The 22,394-nt window shown below is 39.4% G+C and overlaps 1 protein-coding gene across 2 annotated transcripts; it reads left to right on the top strand.

Annotated features, from left to right (window-relative positions):
- Window positions 1-973: 973 nt before the first annotated feature.
- On the top strand, window positions 974-22,394 carry LOC121896053 (chemokine-like protein TAFA-1). 2 transcript variants are annotated; one of them, XM_042409686.1, is made up of 5 exons: window positions 974-1,115; window positions 19,815-19,955; window positions 21,011-21,135; window positions 21,323-21,409; window positions 21,554-22,394. In XM_042409686.1, exons 1-4 carry the CDS (start codon window positions 974-976, stop codon window positions 21,353-21,355), a joined length of 441 nt encoding a protein of 146 aa, XP_042265620.1. In that variant the 3' UTR covers window positions 21,356-21,409; window positions 21,554-22,394. The 2 variants fall into 2 exon arrangements, with proteins under 2 accessions (XP_042265620.1, XP_042265621.1); XM_042409687.1 differs by having other exon boundaries at window positions 21,323-21,439.

Here is a 22,394-nt window from a genome sequence, read left to right as displayed (position 1 = left end):
AAAAGTATATTTCACTCTAAATATTATCAGTAGAATCTGGAGCATCCACTTCATTTATACCCATTAATTGGCTGTAATGGTACTAATTGATGTGCAATACATATGTTTCCTTACTACGGTTTGACAAAAGTTTTAATGCAGTTTTAAAAAAAAAATGCAATACCATGTTAGAATCATATCTTAAAGAAATCAAATCCAAATATATCTCATAATACATCACACTTAACACATCCTACATAGATTCATGTATTCAAAAAGATTATTAATAATAATAATGCGTTTTGTCAGGTTGCCGCTGCGAATAAAACTGTTGAGAATCAATTTAAGGGCTGACACATTTATTTTCTCCTTCATAGAATCCATTCACAGCCACCCTTCCTGTATGACCAGGAGCATTTCTCGCTGTTGTTCTATTTTTTTTCTTTTTCTTTTTCTTATCTAAACAGCATGGTGAAACATTACAAGGCTTTTGATTCCTATTACTGCTGTGTCACTGTCACATTATTCTGACAGATACAGAAAAGCCTCGGCAGCCAGCTGCTCACGAAATCTTATCTTTCTTTAAGTTTGATTTCGGGTTTTGAGGCAGGAGCACAGCTCAGGAGTTGAAGGGAGTCAGCCTGTCAGGGGAAATCTCTGCTGCATGGGAAAAACTCCCCAGGGATCACTCCACATTTGCAACGTTGTGGCTCAGGGACAAGACAAGGCAAACTAGGAAGACAAACAGTGAAGAACTCATACTTATATAATCATGCTAATGATAAATCCCGGTGACTAAAAGGCGTTAAGGCCAACTATAAACCAGAGTGCATGTAGAAATGTTTAAATACATTTTTTTGTATTTATTTTTTTATTTTGCTCATGACTCTGGAAGTGTGTGCGTCTGTGTGAGTGTGATGGGGAGGGGTGTGAGGTCATAGGTTGAAAACGTTTTCTATTTTGCTTTGACTCCACCTCTGCCGGTCGTTAGCAGATGTGTCCTGTCATGTCCTGGCTGCTCTGCCTGTGCCTCTGGGTCAGCGTGACTGTCATTCAGCAGTGTCAGGCCACTTTCTATGACACCATCCAACAGCATCATGGGACGAGGCCTGGACGAACCACGATTCACATGATTGGTGAGTCCTTCGGTGCTTCCTCTCCCGCTCTGGTTACGTCAGATTTCATAAAAACATCAAAAATGTGCAGGAAATGATGTTTTAGTCTTTTCAGTCAATTATTGAACAAAGGATTTGCTGTCAACTGTTATTGTAGTGTGCTGGGTTCGGTTGCTTCTGTGATTAATTCGTGTGTCACAATCTTGGAGAAAGTAACACTATATTTTGCTTTGGGTTTATATTTCTATCTTGATTTTTATTAAGTCATCACATTCGTCAATACTGTATATCAGCAGTTAAGCTTGGACTAACAACCAATTATTTAGAAGCTACATTGTGTAGTTGCTGTTTTTCATTAAGATTTAGCCAGGATAGCATTAGAATTTCTTCACTGAAGATCACACAGATAGTCAATGCCTTTGCACCTTCCCTCTTGAGCTATTACAGTTGATATTCATGCTACACTGCTTCCCCTCAATTTGATCTGTGCGATTGTGTTTCCCTGTGAAACTGAACTGAATAGAATATGACCGAAACATTGCGGTCAAACTTTTGTTTTCGTCAGGCGGATGTGAGCTGTGGTTACGGTAAATAATTATGATCTCAGGATTCGACAGAAGAAAGGAAGCCGAATGCTGTCAGAACTTCAAAGGGAGAAGGAGCTGCATGAGTGTGCAGGTCTTCGGTGTCTGTTATTTCCTCTATGCGCTGGTGCACCTCAAGCATATCAGCAAGGAGTCTTTTCAATACTCCCAATATTGTGAGTCAGAAGACTTCCTGTTCCAACACCTTCATTTCATTACTCACGTCTTGACTTGTGTAGTGGAGGAGAGAGAAAAAAAAAAAGACACTCATAAATAGGTTACCTTCCAGAAAGTGGTCTCATGTCAACAAAAGGGAAATGGAATTAATATTTCAAATGTGCATTCAGGTACTTCTTTGGAAAAAACAAGTTCAAAGCGAATAATTCGAATCCTTCAGGTCTCTCTTCTACTAAAAGTGTAAATGCTCTGTCATTCCATTTACCATAGTATGGCTAGTCCTCACTCCCGGATAAATGAGATGCCAGTTTTATGAGGGGAGGATGGGATGCCTGTCTGGATTGATTCTGACACTGGGACATTTGTTCTGTGCTCTGTGTTGTGTGCCTGTTGGATTGGTGGGAGGATTGAGGTTGACGGGTCATGAATTGGTGGCAAGAAGGCCAGTGGTTGCAGACCATTGGGCCAATTATTAAAGCCAGCGAAATGCCACAAGTTCACGGTGACTGGTATTACTAGAGGAAATCGAGATTACAGAGGGCGAGAGATCACATGTGTCCTTGCCAATAGAAATTTAGATCCACGGGGAGATGTTTTTTAGAAAACCAAGTCAATCACATGCAGTGACAGAGACTTTGGTAACAGCTAAACGGTGACCTGATCTTCATATCCTCTCATGAAAAACACAGGTTGTAAATAAAAACACCATTAGCGTGAACAGACAGGAAGATTATAGATTTATAAGCAGCATTGGGCTGCTCATTAATAATTTCTTTCAACAGCGTATAAGCAACTGCACAGACGTATTGGCAGCCTTATTGCAAAGAATGTGTGTCCAGAAGTCCATTAACTGGATGACCCTTGAGTAGGTACTTGTGTAAGCTCAGTGATTCGGACAAGGCGGCCTGCGTTCCACCCTACAGCTCTACTTACAGATTGCTGCCTGCCACTTTCTCAGATATGCTTAAGGCTGTTCTCTGCCTTCCTGGTACAGGCAGTGTTGCTCTCTGCGGTATGATTCAGAAGGTGCTGTATTTATTTGGTGCAAAGAGCGTGAACGGTGCACAAAAGAGAACAGATTGTGTTTGTCGTGCATCCGTAAAGTGCCGGGGAGAGATGTTGCTTTTAGGGTCGAGCATTTCTCAACCTCTGAACATGCCCCGAGGAAACAGCAGAGGGAGGATTTTCTTTGTCTGAAACATCAACTAGCTAAACAAAAAATAACCTTCTATCACATGAATTGAAAATAAAAAAAACAAATTCAACCAATGAAGATATGAAAATATGCTTTACATGTGTGACAAATTGCACCTTCAGAGGTAACAACTCAGCTCTTGTATGGTATTTGGTAATTACTGAATTATATGCTTCACTGTGGCAAGAACAAAGGTGCGTTCAATGTGTAGAGAAGCAGTCTGATTCCAGTGGAAAAAATAGTGCCATTGGTGATGCAGTGGAGGATGTGGAGGATGTGGAGGTGTTAGCAGAGAGTATGACAAAGAGTAGATAGTGGCTGCCTGAGGTGGCCTTGCTCCCTCATGAACTCACTCCCACCAACCGTCAGCTTTGCAGGGTCAAACTGTTCATAACGGAAAGGTCATTGATTCTCAACACTGTGTGGCCAATCTCTTGCCTTGTGGTTGCTGTAAATGTTTAGCTGGGGGTGAATGTGCACAATGAGATAAGATATGCAGAGCAGCAGAAGCAGAAGTAACTGACTTGTAAGTATCCACTGTATATTATAATTTATTCAGACATAAGTCATAAATTCTTTACTCTGTGTGATATCCATTTCAGTGTCTTCCTCTCCCCTCATACTGTTACCAACCATGACAGTCTTCTATAACAGCTATAGTTATCCCCTCCTCTCTGACAGTGCCTCTTAAAGATGTACTTTTTCAGCATAGATGTCATTTTAATGTTAAGCAACTTTAATATCAGTTTTCTGCTAATATATGGAGTGCGCCTGAAGTTCCATTTCATTCCAGAGTGAAAGTACTATTTAAATCCCACGTCTCCCTTTCGTGAGCTTTAGTGAGGACTAGAGGATCAGGACTTTTTTTTTTCTTCTCAATGTGCTCTGACAAAAGAAACCACTCGCTGGTAAAGCTCACAATGAAACAAACATGAAAAATGGATTTTCGGCTGTCACAAACAAAGGTTGTATCCTCTATGCACTGTTTTAGACACTGACAATTTAATAGCCTTATATAATGCATCCTGGAGGCACGTTATTTTGTCATACATCTTCCTCCACCCCTCCCCTAGACGTCCTCTCAACCATGCTCTCACTAGTGTCATCGCTGCTCCGCTGCAGTGCCAATGGGAAGTGGCGTGCAGCCTCAGCCCACGGCCTCTCCACATCTGGAGCTCAGCAAACCCACTTTGTCCTGATGTTGCTACACATGTTGCGATGATGTAGAAGGACCACTGACCACTCTGTAAAACACCAGAAACTTCTTCTGTAGCTTTAGTAGACTTAGTGGATTATTTATTTATTTTTTGTTTTTTTGGCTTTGTTGTAAGGAGAAGCAAAGCTTGTTTGGCTGGTGTTATAATATATTTTACCAGTTATAAACAATTTGAGACATTTCCTTAGTTAGCCCTGAAAGAAAAATATATTGCTAAGTAAATGAATCTAAGGACAATCAGCGCACTAATTATTACTATATGCTCACAGCTACAAATAGGTTTTACATATTTCAATATTTCCCATTTATTTCCTCTTTCAGGCTATGAATTATTCAGAGAGAGCTCATCTCAGCTCATGGATATTTGTTTAAACAGCATGTTTAATTGAAGTCTTTCAGCCAACTCTGTGCAGGGGCTATGGTTTGTGGTCACAACGCTTATATGCAAAATGAATTTCTTTGGCCCACAGCTTAATTAATTAGCCAGCTTTTTCACTCTCATGACTACACCAGCTGTTTCTAGTCTTAGCCAGAGTCCCCAAGCATTAATAAAAGGGGTGTTAAAGGTGCACAAATTTAGTGGCTTGACATACTATATCACAATGTCAGGGTTACAGTTGCTTTTGATGTTGTGGAGAAAACAATAAAACAATTTCTTTCAGTTTAGTTTAACCCTTAAATGCATGGGTGTTTTTCCAAACATTCCGTCAACACAACACAGTTTTGCCATTTATTTGTTTTTATGTCATTTATAGATGGCAAGAAAATATTTCTCCAGAACTTCTTGATATCTTTTAATGTAGCCTATAATATTCTAGAGACTGGCACAAATTAGTCAGCAGAGTAATGACAAATCACTCTCTTGTGGTCACTGCAACATGGTTGTGCACATGGTGCGTATTTTACTGTCAGGCTCATGACCTCTGATCTAGCATCTGGTAGTAGCAAAAATATGACTGATCACTTGACATATATAACATTCTCCTCAGAAAAATACCTTTCACCAGAGTCCAAGGTGACATCTTCAAATTCCTTGTTTTTTCTGACCAACAGTATTTGTATTACTATCCTGTATGACAAAGTAAAGCAACAAATGGTACTTGAAACCAAAGTGTCTTTTGCTTGAAAAGTGACTTAAATGGTTAATTGATTATCAAAATAGTTTGAGATTAATATTCTCCTGATGGACTGATTGATGAATCGACTAATCGTTGTAGCTCTTGCTTTGAGCTAAATATTAACATCAGCATACTAACATGCTCACAATGTTAACTCATTTCATTGCAATCAGTTGTCAAGAATTTAACCCTGTGGGGAGCATGAATGTCTGTACCAGATATCATGCCAAACCACCCAGTAGTTGTTGAGATATTTCAGTTTGAACCAAAGCGGTGGACCGACCACCAGTCAGCAATAGAAGGGACTTGAGGGACCCCTTTCCTTTTCCAACACCTGTTTTTTGAAAAAGACTTTTTGAAGATACACACACTCTTTCACACTTGTTCTATTGCGAAAGTTTCCCTGAGATACTGATAATCAAAGGAATAGAGAGTCTGAAGCCTTTTCTCTCATAAAAGTTCCATTAAAACAGAACATAAATCCCACATTTGTGCTGCTTGTCTATAAGTCATATACTCACACTCTCTCCTGTCAGACTCTTGGAAGCAGTAAAAAATTGTTTTCTCTGTCAGTTAACATTGTCTGTTTAAGCTCCTCATGATCTGTGACAGCAGTAATTCTTGACTGCTTGACAGACAATACAGATCCTGGTCCATTTCTGCAGTACAGTTGTCAGAAGACACAAGGCTTGTTTTCACTTGTCATGAATTTATTTCTTCTGCAGCAGAAAAACATGTTACACGACCCTTCAGAAACTCCTGCAGGTTAAACTGAGCTAACGAAATGCTTTCAGGGCTGACTGGCTCCAAAAGACACAATATAAACAGACTTGAAGACACTCACTAGCCTACAAACATTAAAGCTACAAACAACCCATAATGCAACTCTCTCTGTAGAAACCAGCCTTAAACTGTTACAAAGGGTACCTGAAAAGGTATCTGATGTTGTCAACGTAATTATCTAGTCCTTGAATATAAGATAACCCCCACTTTTAAGGAGTTTTAGAATAAAATGTCGCCTTGCATTCGGGTTAATACAGTACCTAATTATACAGGGTATAATATAATATCGACCTCGGGCCTCTAAAGACTGAGGTATGTGTGTAATGGTTCAAGTAAACACTAAACAGTAGTATAGATCTAACAGGAAAAACACAAATCCAGTTTTTATGGGTGGGACTCAGACTTTTTCATAAATATTATGCAATTTGTAAGATGTAAATGGTCAGTGGGTTGTAGTGAAGTAATAAGACTGTAATTATTAGGATTATAAGACAGAGTAAACTGAAACAATTTCCGTACTAAACGAAATGTCCAGCTCCAAACAGCTTATGACTAATATACAGTTTGTACTGTCGCAAATTAATAACTGTATCTGCGTAAGAACACTGCGACCAGATCTGCAGCGTCTGCTGAGTGTTTCTTGAAGAGATTATTGTGACTGCACGTAATGGAGGCTTTCATTAAGGAGACATTTGCTTTTAAATAACTGCCGAGACTAGTGGAACAAATTTCGCCTCAGAATGGCAGTATTAGTTGATAATTTCAAAGCACTTAGTCCCTGTTGGGTATAAGAAGCAGTGCATCCTCTTGGGGTCATTAGCAAGAATTTTAGACCCTTGTTTTATTCAGTAGTTTGCAGGAGTTTTTTTCTAAATATGTTGTTGTGACAGCTGACATAGCTGTAGGATAGTTGACTCTGAAACCCTGCGTCCTGATAAAAAGGCTCCGTTTGCTTTAATCCAAAAATAGTCCAAAACAAAGCGCAGCTATTACAGATACCATTCGTTTTTGTTGTGTGCAAAATGCAGAATAAATAAGTGCTTTGCTCATATTAAACAATGCTCTGGGAAGTTACTGAGCTTGCTGAATATTTGGAGCTATCTGTAGCTGAAAATGAATAAGTGGCTTCTTAACAGAGTTAATGGAGAACATTAAATTTTCATATTAATTCATCTGTAATGATGAGGTGTAATTAGTATTAAACTTTCATTACTGTGAATTGTGAATCTGCATTAGACAAGGATAGGAGAATGAACACCACTAATCCAAAGCACTTTAAAGCACTATAACAGGATTCTGTACATTTTGAGTCCTGGGTTTCCCCATTTTGAGTCACTCCCTTAAACCTATTGACTTACAGGATAACACACTACAGTAAATGTTGAGTGCGATGCAGTGACAGCACTTCATATTTCTCTTGATTAATAACATGAAAAAAAAAATCAATCCCACCTCTTTTATTTTTTGTTCCCCTGCTAGAGAATCCAAACAAGCCCTCACAATGGAAAGCACCCCACCTCACTTTATTTTAATTGCTGATGTCAGTGAATAGACAAGCCTGTGTGGGTTCATGTATGAACACTTTTCCTCTTTAATTTAACATTTTGCCCACAAAAGAAGGCTACTGCTAAATTAATGATAGCTTTGTGTCCCCACTGTTTGTAAATATTATATCACGGAGCTCAGACCTTCTTGTCTTATGTGTGCTGAGGATTGTTCAAGCAAGCGTTCTGGCAAATATGCTCCCCTACTGAGGTAAAAGGCAACCCTGCCGCCTAGTTTTCCTGTTAACCTGCATTATATGGAAGCGAAGAGATGTTTTTCACATACGCAAGAATGGTGGCAAGTTTGTCACCTGGTGATTGCTCCCTCTCTGACTTCTTTTCTTGTGAAGGATTTTCAAGGTGTGGCCACCCTCTGGCTCTCCCTGCTCTTTAGATGACAAACAAGGTTTTTGTCGCTTCACTGATGACCATTTGTGGCGGAGTTTAGATATGATTTTGAAAACTTTGAGACTCAGTTGCTCTAAAAAAAAAACTGGGTGTAGCTTTGGAGTTACTGCGTGTCACTAACCATCCCAAACAGCGTCCCTGTGAAGAAAAAATACTTCTATGAATTCATCCTTTGTATTTGTAGTAAAAATGGGACCTCACCTCCTTGTTTTTGATTTTCTCAATGAAAGTAAGTACGTAACTTTATTTATATAGCACCTTTCAAGAGCAGAGACATCACAAAGTGCTTCACAGAGGAAAGAAAGCATAAACATACATACAGACATATAACACAATAAAAAACTTAAAAAATGACCTGCTGGTGACATAGGGCTGCAGTAAATCTCTAATGTAGACCAGTGCCTAACCATGCAGAGCTCTATAAGTGATGACAAGAACTTTGAACTGGATTCTGAATTTGATGAGGAGCCTTGAAGAGCAATCTGAAGACCTTTAGGAGGACCAGATCATGAGATTAGCAGCACTGTTTTGGACCACTTGTAAACAATCCAAGGATGTTCTGCTGAGGCAGGTGAAAGAGGAGTTACGGCAGTCGAGACAGGATTAACAGTTCTGTCTCCGCTTGAGACACAATAGGCCTGAGCTTTGCAATGTTTCTCAGCTGGAAAAAACAAGAGCGAATCAGACACTTGACATGTTGGTCCAGAGTCAGAGTCTGGTCCATAGTAATACCTAGATTTCTTATGGAGGATTTCAACGACAAGGTAAGAGACCCAAGACTGTCCCTTATCTTATGGACAAGACCAGGAGGAGCCGGAATAAGAAAATCTGTTTTGTCTGCATGCACAGAAATATATGCCATCCAGTTTTTTTATAGCGTTTAGGCAGTTATTTAAAACTGATAATTTAGCTTTTTTGAGGTTTAAATGAGATGTATAATTGAATATCATCTGCATAGCAGTGATAGGAGATACCTTTAAAATAGGGATGTATGATATTGGATTTTTTTTACTGATATCCAATATTTCCAACTCATTGTGGCTGATTGCTGATGCCGATACCGATATATGCACATATTTTTTTTCCAGCTGGCTGAGGAGACTATTATGCAAGCAAGCATAGATTGTACTAAGTATGATCGAGAAAGACAATATATGAAGGAAGAACTTCAGGAGTTCAGGAGCTCAGCATTAAAACTTTAATGAACTTGCCTAGTGGATCGAGCAGTAGAGTTTTCATTGAGTTTATTAGACAGACAGGATTAATGTGTAGGATTTAATCTGTGGTCCACACTCCGGAGCAGAGGGTGGCGGTAATGTACCTAATACGCTGGTTGCTAACCACCAATATAAACCAAAAAGAAGAAGTTTTATTTTTCCAAATAGAGTAGTACATCCTGTCAGCCAAAGTGTTTCCTATCTGTGCAGCCAAACATTACAGCTCCTCGATGGACTGTTTCACCCTGCCAGTCCCGGTGCGTCCTCTGCAGGCTCCACTTCACTCAAGCTGCCTGTCAGACTTGCTGCTTCTTCCCGCTTTAACCTGAATAACAAACCGGGGCTCTCTGCTCCGGTTGGATCTACATGGAGAGCCGAGGCTAACGTTAGCTGGGAGGCTGATGGGCGGCTGAGTGAAGTGGAGCCTGCAAAGGAAGCACCGCGACTGTCAGGGTGACACAGTCCGTTGAGGGAAGCACTGTCAGGCGGTGGAGGAGAAGGTGACATATCGGCTTCTCATAATCGATAGCTGATATTTCATTTCAGAGCCTTTATCGTCCGATACCGATGACATGCCGATAATATCGTGCATCCCTACTTTAAAATGCCTTATTATCTGACCAAGAGGAAGCATATACAAGGCAAACAGAAGAGGACCAAGGACTGAACCTTGGGGCGTACCACAAAACAGATTTTCAGATGAGGAGGTGAAGCTCCCAACAGAAACTGTGAAACTCCTATCAGAGAGGTAGGAGGAGAACAGCTGAAGGTCTGACCCAGAGAAACCCACCCACTATCCAAGTCTCTCAACTAAGATACGGTGGTCCACAGTATCAAAAGCATCGCTGAGATCAAACAGCACCAACACCAAACATTCTCCTGCATCACTATGCATCAATATAGCATTTAAGACTCTGAGAAATGCTGTTTCTGTCGAGTGCAAGCCAGACTGAAACTTATCAAAGATATTATGCTCATCTATTGCAGTTGTGAGCTGCTTAGCAACCAGTTTTTTCTAAGATTTTGGCTACAAAAGGCAACTTGGAGATGGATCAGCCTGTAATTGTGGGGTAGAAAAGGATCAAGGTTTGATTTTTTGAGAAGTGGTTGAATAACAGCTTTGAATTGAGCAAGACAGAAATTCTTCTTGTACAATGGGAATTGTGCTGAAAAGATCATTTCATATGGCATTGCCTTTGTGGTTCCACTAGCCTATTTTAAATGCTTGGCAGGAATATGAAATTCATTATCATTACTTAGACCTCATTAAACTGAAAAGAAGCATCTCAACTTACTAATTGGTTCCAAGGGGGAGGGTAGTATGAGAAATAAGCAAAGTAATTAATATTGGGTTTATCAGGCTCTATTGCAGATTTCTTCTGTTTTTTTTTCTGCTCTAATATCTCCTTGGTGTGCCATAAGTCTTCTGGCATATTTACACTACAGATCCAATTACCTTTCCTGAAGAGATGTGTGCACACGTGTAAAAATGGGGGACAAAAGTGGGAAAATACATATTGTCAAATATGAACAACATAATGGAAGGATGGACTGAAACATTTCAGGTCCTGCATCACAAGAAGAAATTAAATTACAATAAAAGACGGTATATTTCATTCTCTTTATATGTTGTATTCACCATGTTTAATTTAAAACATGCGTAGGTGCTAAATATGTAAAGCTTCACACCGGCACATGTTCTGAAACAATCTGCTCAGTTGCATCATACTGAATAAGTAAAGATTCATCCCCTCCGATGCCTTATCAGCTTGCAGGTCTTGCATAATAATTACCACCGACCCTTCAGAGTACATGTCATACAGCATGAAAGGTCATTTAGCCATTGTATTATTCATTATTACACAGTTTACATGTTGCAGGCACATTGGCACCCTGCAAAGATTGTCTGCCTGGTAGTGAGAGGGCCAGTATTCACATCAGAGGCGAGCAGCTGTTCTCTAAAGGCTCTGTGACTCGGCTCTATCTCTGTTTCCTTTTCTTCTCTCTGAATGTAACTCTTTCATCAGAGCAGACGATCTAAAAATATGAAATACCAGTTCTGGACATTTGACAGTTGGGGAAAGGGCTAGATAGAAGGACAGGCACAGCTTGACATTTAAAAATGAATGACATCGCGCTGACAGAAGACATATTTTTACATTGTAATTTTTCTTTTTACCCATTTTCAAAAAAGCTCAGAAGTGAACGTGTGCCAGAGGAGGATAACGTTGATGGGGTGCTTTTGTTTGCACGTGTTTAATGGACATGAAAGCTGCTGTGTGATTGCTCTTGTACAGTGCACCGCTGTCATGCTCAACAAGCCACACATCTACACCACAAAAACCAAATAACCACCGGCGTTTTTCATGTGCAGGTCCCTCTCCTTGAGAGTCAGAATATCATTTAATGCCCTTGATCAGTACCAGTCTTGCAGTGTCCTGGGCCTGTGCTGTGTGTGACAACAGAGATGACAGGCTTTGAGGCTCACATGCAAATGAAAAACTCATTCCCCTACTCGCTGCTTCCTCTGTTCCATGCAGTTTTCATGCATCTTAAAACAACACCAGCCCTGCTCTGTGAGTAGTCATTTTGCATTTCAATAAAGTATCACCCGTCTTTGGCCCACTGCACAGGACCAATCTTACGGCCTCCTTGTGTGACACGCTGTCAAAAATGCCAGCCATATTTCATGAATTTTCTGTGGTTTTATTTGTCATGGACAGTGCTTTTTTTTCAGTGTAGAAATTGGTACTTTTCTTTGCTTGTAAATTGTTTTGATTCCTCTCTCCAGCGAGCACATGCACGCTCTCTCACAAACACACACGCACGCATAAACGTAAACACACGAGTTACAAAAGAAACCTACTCTGTTAAGAGGAAAAAAAAAATCTTCATGTTTTGACACCTTTAATATCTGAACCTTTCCCCGAGCACTGTTAATTCTCAAAACAATTTCAACTCTCCAGTTCACTCGTGTGTTTTTTAACAGTGTGCACCGACACACGAGTCCTCCGCATTTTCTCCAGTTTCGAAACAAATTTGTCTCGCAGTTTATTGAGCAATATGTCACTCACTTTCACCCCGGTATTTATTTCTAGAATAACAACATTACTACAGAGACTTCAGATGTTTTCACAGAAGGCAGGGAAGAAAATAGTCACTCAATTTGACACCATGCAGTCACATGTTTTGTGCCTCTCACTGTCTTCCATTTGCATTAATTTAACATTCTCTAATCTGGTGCTCCCATTTCCTGTCAGCGACAGAACTGTTGTAGCCTGCTGGCTTGGATGTCTGCAGAGAGCATGCACAGAGAAAGTGGAGCCTATTATGGGTCACCTTGGATGCATTTCCCATTAAAAGGTGACAGGCATGCTGCTCTAAAACATGGACTGCTGTGGTTTGTTGATCAGGGCCTGCTGTCTCTTGTAAATGACTTTTAAGCTACAAAATAATTAAGCACAGGTCATACAGACTTTGAGTTTGCAGAGAATTGCATGTAACATGGTCTTGTAGGGAGATGTCACGAAGCTATCAAGATATGGCACTTAAATGTGTGTGTGAGTGTGCACATTCAGCACAGGATGTACACATTGTGCCAGTGGCTGCCAATCACTTGAATCCAAAGCCCCAGGAGAGACAGGTTACCTGCTAAATTGAGTCCCTTAGGCTTTCCATTTGGTTTGTATATGGAGTGTAACAGTGACTATACTCTCAGCGCTGTCCTCTCAGTGATATGTCGTGTTCATTAAATCCACATATTTCACTTGGATTATTAAGTTTTACCCAAATGATACACGGTGTTCAGAATTTCCCTATAAATTGCACGCATAATATTTTTTCATGTATTCAAGTTCTGCACACTGTGTTGAACGCCTGGAACAGATGGCAGGGAAGTGTTGCCATTCAGACGGTATACTCGCTATCAGCGTCTCCAGAGACAACCACACAGTCTGGGCTCATTACAGTAGACAGCGAGTCATTGCATACTTATTGCGTAGTGACATTTCTATTGAGATAGACTGACCATTTTCCCCTGCGCAATGGCTGTTTCATCCCGTTTGAAGAACCATTTACTGGTCCCACATGAACTCTGCTCACATTCATTAGGCAAGCAGAACCGCAGATCCACAGAAATTCAGAATCTGTGCTACGTGTCCACGTCATGCATGATTTGACAGCGTTCGCCTTCATCCAGGCCTGCCGTCCATAACTCATTGGATTTCGATGCAGTGTCGTTGGCTTCCAGCGTGACTTATTGTTGCTGGAGACCGTCGACTCAATGGCACTCGTTCTCCATCCAGCAGCTGAGACACTGCTAATGCCAGGTGTTGTCATTTGTGTAGATAACAGTATTACAGTTAAGTAGTCTGACAAATTTCCATGTGGTAAACTCGAACAAAGCGGATCCTTCTGTGAGAAGTTGTATGTAGTGCCAGGGGGTTTGTTAGGTTTCACAAAAGCCATTTTACTCTCACTGTTAAATTCATTTTACAGTAACTCTCAACACACTGTTACATCCTGATTTGCAAACATAAAAGAAGCCGTTAGTCATTATATCATAGGCAGTGAATAGAATATAATAGAAGACTAAGACAGACTGAGCATTTTTCCATAATTGTGTCGTTGGGCTATTATAGTTTGGTCTCAAATATTCTCACCTCATGATATTATAAAGGAGACAAAACAATTTACAGGATTTGGAAAACACAGGTGAACATACAAGCTGTGTTACTGTGTGACAGACGGCAATCGATCCTTTGATGTGAAATTCTGCAATTATGTGGGTAAAGCTCCACAATGGAGTCAGACTGCTTGCTGCCGCTACAGATGAAAACCATGAGGAAGGTCTGAAATTAAAGCATGTTTGACTAAAACACATCACTGCTGATGTCACCACTAGGTCCATTTAGTTACTGGAGTTCTAGAGCTTTCGATCACATCACATGATCTTCATCAGTAGATGGAGTTTGCCCAGCTGTCATGGAAATGTAGATGTTAATATAAAGCTAAAAATAATAATAGTAATAATAAAAAGCATAAGCCATCATGGAGGAGAAGTCTTTAAAGTGGTGACCTTGTGGTGAGATTGTTTTCTTAACTACATCTCTGCAACATATTTCATTTCAACTAACAAAACAAATGACATTGTGAGAGAAGCAAATTGCATGTATTGTTTTTTATTGTCAATGAGTGAATGGGTTGTAACGTAGTGTAAGAAATGAGACTTTTCTCGGTTGTCTGTAACAGCCTGAGGACTGATTTCTATGTGAGGGACCCAGGCCGGATTTTCTGTGAAAATCCAAAGGATGTGATGTTTTTGCGCACTCCTGAGTGCCTTGCCGCTAACGTCAACAAACAACTGGCATAATGACATAACAACACAACAAAAATGGTGCTATCCGAGTATAAACACTCTGCAGATATTAGCTCTCCAGCTAATGAGACAGCTAGCTGCCTCTGTCGACCACAACACATTTCACAACACCTCCCCCAATGACAAGTTGCCCACTCCTGAACACATACACAGCTAAAACAACATTATTTCCTCAACAAAGGAGTAGAAAACAAGTTCCAGAGCGTTAGCAGAACATAGCTTACACCTTTTGTTTTTTCTTTTGATAGTCCATGGGTGGTAATAAGCACACATTTCACAACAAAACCGCAGGGTGTTGCTCTCACTGTACATGCAAAATTATGCTGGTAAATATAAACATTTACACAGTGTCAAGTCAGTAACCACATTTACTCAAATACTGTACTAACAGTAAGCACAGTTCTGTAAATACTTGAATATTTCCATTTTATGCTTCCTTATTCTTCTACCCCACAACATTTCAGAGGGAAATATCGCAATATTTTTTAGTCTGCTACATTTATTTGACAGCTATCATTACTAGTTATTCTGGAAATTATACATTAAAAACATATGACCAGTTTATAAAGTATGATGAATTGTTGAATTGAAACAGACTGACTGACTGGGACTGGGAGTGAAAGATGCTTTGCTTAAATATAGTGCAAAACACAGTGTTAGAGATCTTTTATGTTATTATGAGAAGTCTAAGCGAGGAAAAAGACATCACCTCATCACGCGGGCAAGTGTGAGCACCAGGATGTTAACTGCAGCTCATTTAACGGCCACCGGTGTCACTAATGAGAAAGAATTTCTGATTCTTACAAATAGAACCTTTAAGTAAAATTATTGTAAAACAAAGACAAACAAAAAACAAAAAAACTCTGTAACAAGAAAGTCCAGCATTTAAAATCAGCTAAATCAACTTCAAGTATCAAACGTAAAAGTACTCATTACGCAGAATGGCTTTTATATATTATTACTGGTGCCTCAACCTGTGAGAAGCATTTCAAAGTTGTAGCTGGTTGAGAAGGAGCTAATTTTAACTACTTTATATACTGTTACATTATTTAATTTATAACAATTCATCATACTTTATATGCAGGTCATATGTTTTTAATGTAAAATTTGCAGAATAACTAGTAATGATAGCTGTCAAATAAATGTAGTGGAGTTAAATTCCCTCTGAAATGTTGTGGGATAGAAAAGCATAAAGAAGCATAAAATAGAAATATTCAAGTATCTAAAAAACTTTTGCTTACTGTTTGTACAGTATTTGAGTGAATGTGCTTACTGACTTGACTTGAACACTGTAAATGTTTATATTTTTGTGCATAACAAAATTACCAACATAAGTTTGCATGAACTTTAGCAACTATTTCTTGAATTCAAATGCACTTGGCAGCAAAACTCTTTCCAGTTATATTGGCCGGATATTTATGGAAGATTTTAAATGCTGAAAATAACAAGAAAACAAATTAAGCAATAAAGTGAAATGCAATATATATTTTATTAAAATATTTCCTTTTTATGTATGCATTTAATGGTGTCATAATTAAATAAAAAACATATGTTAAATAACGACTATTCAGCCTTCAGGTCTTATCAATTGTTTTTCATTGGGACATGAATTTTCCATGCCACACTGAAATCAAAAATCAACACAGAAAACAAAGCGAAGAAGACTATTTCAGTGTTCAAATTGGGTCCACAGTCCAGAGAAATTTAGACTGTGGGCTGTAACACTAAATACAACAGATGTTCATTGTTCTTAGAAATGATTTTTTTCCCCCCCACGACAAGAACAGACCAACAAAAGAAATCTCAGCACAGGAAATAAATCAACATAAGAAACCAAACGACACAAGGAACAAATCAGCCCAGCAAACACGACAGAGCCGCCTCCACCTCATATGGCTCAAAGTTATGACTTTTTTTTCTGCTCTTTCAGAGCTAAAAATGAGCCGTGCCCTGTTGGGTGCAGGTTGTAGGTGGTCACCTCGTTTCCTGGCAGCCTTTGTTTCTCAGCTCAGCGTAATGAAGAGCCAGAAGTGCAGAGCATGGAAACAAAAACAGGGCAGTTCCAGTTGAGACCCTCTGCTTCTGTGTCACCTCTGACCCTGACGAATGACAATTTCTACGTGACCCTTGTTCCCTGTCAATCAAAAGTGCTGCCGGAGAGACAACACACACAAACACACGCACTTACATCCACGCCCTGGAGCCGTTTTCATTTAGGAGACTGACTTTGTTCATAGTCACTGATAATGGGGGGGAAATGGAAATAGAGAAAACAATTATACACTTGCATGGCTCCAGCCCTCACCTGATGAGAGCGTTCGTCTCCAGCCATGTTATTCTCCGTCTCTCCCTCTGAAATATTTATAATGCAAAGATGGGATCTTAGAGCAGGCTGAAATCACGGGTGAACTTGAAGAGCGCTCGTCAGTGTTGCATACCTTTTGTTTAAAGGTACCCAGTGCACCTGGCAGCTGGAAATACCACGCTGATTTGCATTTTTATTTGATTTTAATGTATTCTTTGGAGGTGATGATTTCCAAATATAGAGTATCCGATTCTTTGCTCTGTTTGCTAGCAACAAGCAGTGCAAGTTAATTCTGTTGAGTAGTGTGTTTTTAATAGATCAAAGAGGAAATCTGGGGCTGTCTTATGCAATTAAGGAGATGCATTAAGAAGAACAAACCCCTGTGGGCTGTTGTTTTCAAATGATGCCCCACTGCTTCCACTGGTACATCACGATTAACGTTGTGCAGACATGCCCTTTTGTTGAGTGCATCAGACAGCAGGCAACATTCTCCCAGACTGGCTACAAGATCTGGATATTTTTCAGTTAAACCAAAGGCTGTTGATGTTTTCTGAAATACAGAGCCAGAAGTCATGATAACCCCAAAAACGTCAACAGACTTGGCAAGAAGCATGGAAAAGACATGCTTTCTTAATTATTTCCTCATCTTATATTTGGCTATTAATTTGGTTTCTTAAAAACTGCCTTTTCAAATTCAAACACCTTGATCTGAACTTGGTACTTGTCGTTTCATACTATACATACTGTACATCTATTTGGGAGAAACACTGAATCCTGAGTGAAGCACCATCACAAGTTTATCACCATCTAGCGCTGAGTTCTCTTGAGGTTTTATAAACATAAGAGAAGCTGATGGTCACTTTTTGCAATGTACTGCACTAGAAATGAGAGAAGCAAGTGTGAGACAAGCCCAGTGATCTACTTCTATGCAGCAGGTCAAGTGGGGCCATGTTGGCTAATTCCCACAGGAGCTCACATGATGGCTCAATTATAACCAGAAACTGATACAGAACTCTCTCTCTCCTATTTGAATTGAAGCTACTGTATTAAGCCATACAGTAATTCAATTCAAAGAGATGTTCTGTATCAGTCTGGGTCAGGTTTGAAGTTGTAGGTTAAACAAATATTATATGTAATGCAGTAGCACTTATAATTAGTATATAAACATATAACTAATGGTTTATGACTCACTATAATGTAGTTGTAAGAAAATATGAGGTAAATATGAGATCATCAGTGTTTTGTGATGTATTTGTCAACAACTGTAACTCCTCCTATGAAGCATAATGAATGTGTTATAACCCTGTATAACCTATAATATAAGTTATAATCATATATAAAAATATAAGATTACACACACATGAACAAACCTTTCAGTGTGTTATAAAGCATTTTATTAATACAAATGTACAAATCATTGTGTTAAAATACATGAAGACATGTCTTCAAGGCTGCAATTATTTAATCTGACAGTAATTATTTTGATTAATAAATTGTTTAGTCTATGAAGAGCCAGAAAAATAGTAAAAATTAAAAATTGATTAAAATTAAAATGATCTAAAACTCAGAAAAGCAGCGAAACTTCTCATTTAGGCTACTGTAAGAAGCTGGAAGCAGAGAGGATTAGTCATTCTTAATCGATAAAAAACAGAATTACATCACCTATTATTTCAACCTATTGTTATGTATAATTACAAGTATGTTATATTATGTTATCAAGCACTCATTACTGCCTTTATACTAGCTATGGATGTTTCATAAAAGGAATTATAAAGGAGGAGTTATACTTTTTGACAAATACAGCCATAAACACTAAATTGCCTTTATATCTGCTTACAACTACATTATAAACAGACTAATACATTTAGTTATGATTACCTGAACTGCAGGGATTCGATGCTGTTTGCTGCTCTCGCTACAGCAGGTTTTCTCCTAAGAGAGTACACCAGGATACATTTTTGCCTCTAAGAAACTGCTCTGCATCAGAAGGGTCTCACAAACCAAAATATTCAAATGTAGTAAAGTGATATATGCAAATCTAGCCATGACACATTTCACAAACCCACAGCTTATTGTCAAACATTACTTCAAATCACTTTGCTGGCAATATTCCAGATACTCCCCCCCCCCCCCCCCCCCCCCCCCCCCCTTCTCTCTCTCTCCTCTTTCTCTCTAAAACCTCCTTGATCTTGTGTCATGCTGACGGGTGTAATTGTCAGATGGTCCTTTGCCACACAACTCTCATATGTGGAGAGTCTGAGCACAGTGGGTGGGAGAGGCCACCCGGTTGAGGTGGGTCGAGTCCGCTCGGTCCAGTCCTCTCATCCTTCAGGGCACAACTAGTAGTTTGGTGATAATTGCATGGTGGAGCCAGTGTTCATATTCATGATAACCCTGGAGCGGGCCTCTCCTACTGCTAATAGATGTCTTTTTTCTGCCCGCTCTCACACATCTCCTCATCATCATCTTACATTCAACAAGCTGCAGGGGTCTCAAGTCCTTAAACTGTATAAAGCTCAGGGATAGTTATCCTAATTTATGGCAGACTAGTGTGATATTTTATAGTTATTTTACTGCATGAAATAAACCTTTGAATACAAAGAATTTATGAAGCAAGAGATTCATGACCATACGGTGCCTTAAAATACATTTTAAAGGTATTCAAACTTACGTGCATAAATATGGATATGAAAAACGTCCACACTGTGAGCTGTTTAGATGAAGGAAAATTTTGTTCTGTTAGATCACCCCTGAGATGTTGACTTACTGTAGCATGTTTTTTTTTCTCCTTATCAGAGGGGGGCACATGTGAAGTAATTGCTGCTCACAGATGCTGTAATAAGAATCGTATTGAGGAGCGGTCACAGACAGTCAAGTGTTCCTGTCTGCCGGGGAAGGTGGCTGGAACCACCAGAAATAGACCTTCGTGTGTGGATGGTGAGTATTATAGCAGAAAAAGCAAAAAATAAAATATCAGGTTTTACCACAGTGCTGTCCTGAGGTTGCATGAAGGGAAAAAAAAATGAATAATTTACATTTTTATATTTAAATCAACTAAATATTCACCATATTATACGAAAAGTAAAATCCTGCCTGACTAAACTGCAACTGTTTAGGATACAGATTTGTCACCCAAGCAATGCCTTGTCCCAGATAAGATTAACATTACCTGGGATAATGTCACATCCAAATTCTGTTGCTGACAGCAGAAGGTATCTGCACGGGTAAGCTTTGCTCCAACAGCAGACAGTAAAACACAAATGCACACCTTGGGGAAGAGTCAAGAAATAAAGAATAACATAAAGTAAAAAAAAACGATGGAGAGAAATTGCCGTTGATTATGTACGCACCTTATTTTATGATGATTTTTATACATGTTTTGACAAACGTCTGCTGCACAGCCTCAGTCCTTTGTAAGGAATGGATTTTGTGCTTGACTCTGACATAACTACAGTAAAACACATATTGGCTTTAGGAAAACCTCTCATGTGCGGCTTTTATCTGAAATCCTTTTGCAAATATTCTTGCGATCTCTTAGCGGACTGGGGAAATTGGAGGTCTCTCTATGTCAGCTCTGACAGATTCTTTTCCTCTGTCACACATTAATAACCATTTACTGTCTACTTACCCTGTATTTAAGGCAATTTTCTCTCTTGACGGCAGAAATGTGGTGTGCATTAAAGTCAAAGTCATAGTCACACCTACCAATCCATTCACTTAATGAAAAACCTCAGTTCCACCCTCTGCATTCATGTATAAATGCATCTAATAAAGCAACATAGTAATAGTCAACAGTTTTGCACTGAAACAAGTCATCTGAAACATATAGATGTAACACAAACAGTCAGGTTACTTACTGCCACCTTTGACATGAGGCATTTGATAATTAGGATAGGACACCTTCACTGCCACGTTTAAACTGCCGGACTGTGCTGTCTGGTTGTGCACGCTGTTACCTGCATCACCACTTCTCTTGTCTTTGTTGCCTGTAGCATCCATAGTAATTGGGAAGTGGTGGTGTGAGATGGAGCCTTGCCTGGAGGGGGAGGAATGCAAGACGCTCCCTGACAACTCAGGCTGGATGTGCTACGCCGGCAACAAGATCAAAACCACAAGGGTAAGATAACCTCTCTTGACCGCGGGAAACAAGACGTTATAGCAGAACAGTGGGAGAGAAATGTACAGCGCAGCGACACACTGGCTTTTCAACAAAACAGCATATTTATTGGGAATACATTCCACTACAAATAGACTTGTTAACAGCACGGTCTAACCCCTCAATTTCCTCCTTGTTTTCCTTTCAGAACACTCAGCCATACACAACATCAACATATTAACACTTTACGGAAAGGATGCAAGGGAACGCCTCTGGTGCAAAGGTTAACTTGCAGGTCAGCCTCATCACTTATATTAGCACGCTGGTAATACTAATTAATTTTCCTCAATTGTTTTAATTGCCAAGCTTTGTGAAGTGCAGCACAATTTAAATTCAAACATTTACATCATTCTAAAAATGTCTTTCTCTCTGGTTTCAGCACTGTCACAGGACCAATTATCACAAGGACAATGAACCTATTGTTGCTTTATGAAAGCACTTCTCAGATTAAAGTGTAAAAAGATGTAGAATACATAAAGCACATCCTGCTCAAGGCTACTGAAAATACTGACGCTCCAAGCTGCCTGCGGGGAACTTCATCATAACCTTGTAATGAATACATTTTCATCATTTCTTCAAACTTTGAGATGGAACGTGAATGTCTGTGTATTTGGATTAATATCTGGAGAGCATCTGACGTCCCTCCTAAGACATCAGCAGACACAGTCTACTATGAAGCACCAAACAGGAGAGGACTACATCAAAGGGACATGAGATGAGCGAGTAAAGTATTTGACAGCCCTCAGGTTTTTCTTTCTCTTTTTTAAAAATATTGTATGAGGAAAAATACTGTACATAAATTGTTTGTCTTTTTCTCGTGTACATGAACTTCATTTATGGTGGTGGTGAAAAATGATCATTCGAGTTCCTGAATGCAGTCTTGATCTTCCCTGTTCTTACCCACAAAACCCAAACACAGCCAAAGTTTGAAGAGTTCAAGGGTGTGATGTTAAAATGAAACAGATGTAAGGATGCATTGTGAGGGAGATGTTTTACACATACAGTTTGTGTGTCTTGATACTGTACATTTTACCATTTGTTTGTATGGTACTTGTATGCCTTTTGATCACCTCCTAAATGGCTTTACCAGTCGAACATGGTAACGTGTCAGCTACCCTGAAAATGATTGATTCACCAAAAATGTGATACCAGTAGGTTGTTTTCGATACTTGAAATGCCTTATTTGTGTCAAATCATTCAAATGATGATATTGTACATAT

Source organism: Thunnus maccoyii, chromosome 4 (assembly GCF_910596095.1).
Source record: "Thunnus maccoyii chromosome 4, fThuMac1.1, whole genome shotgun sequence".
Classification (NCBI taxonomy): Eukaryota; Metazoa; Chordata; class Actinopteri; order Scombriformes; family Scombridae; genus Thunnus; species Thunnus maccoyii.
The sequence above is the reverse complement of the archived record's forward strand: the minus strand, read 5'-3'. Positions and strand labels throughout refer to the sequence as shown.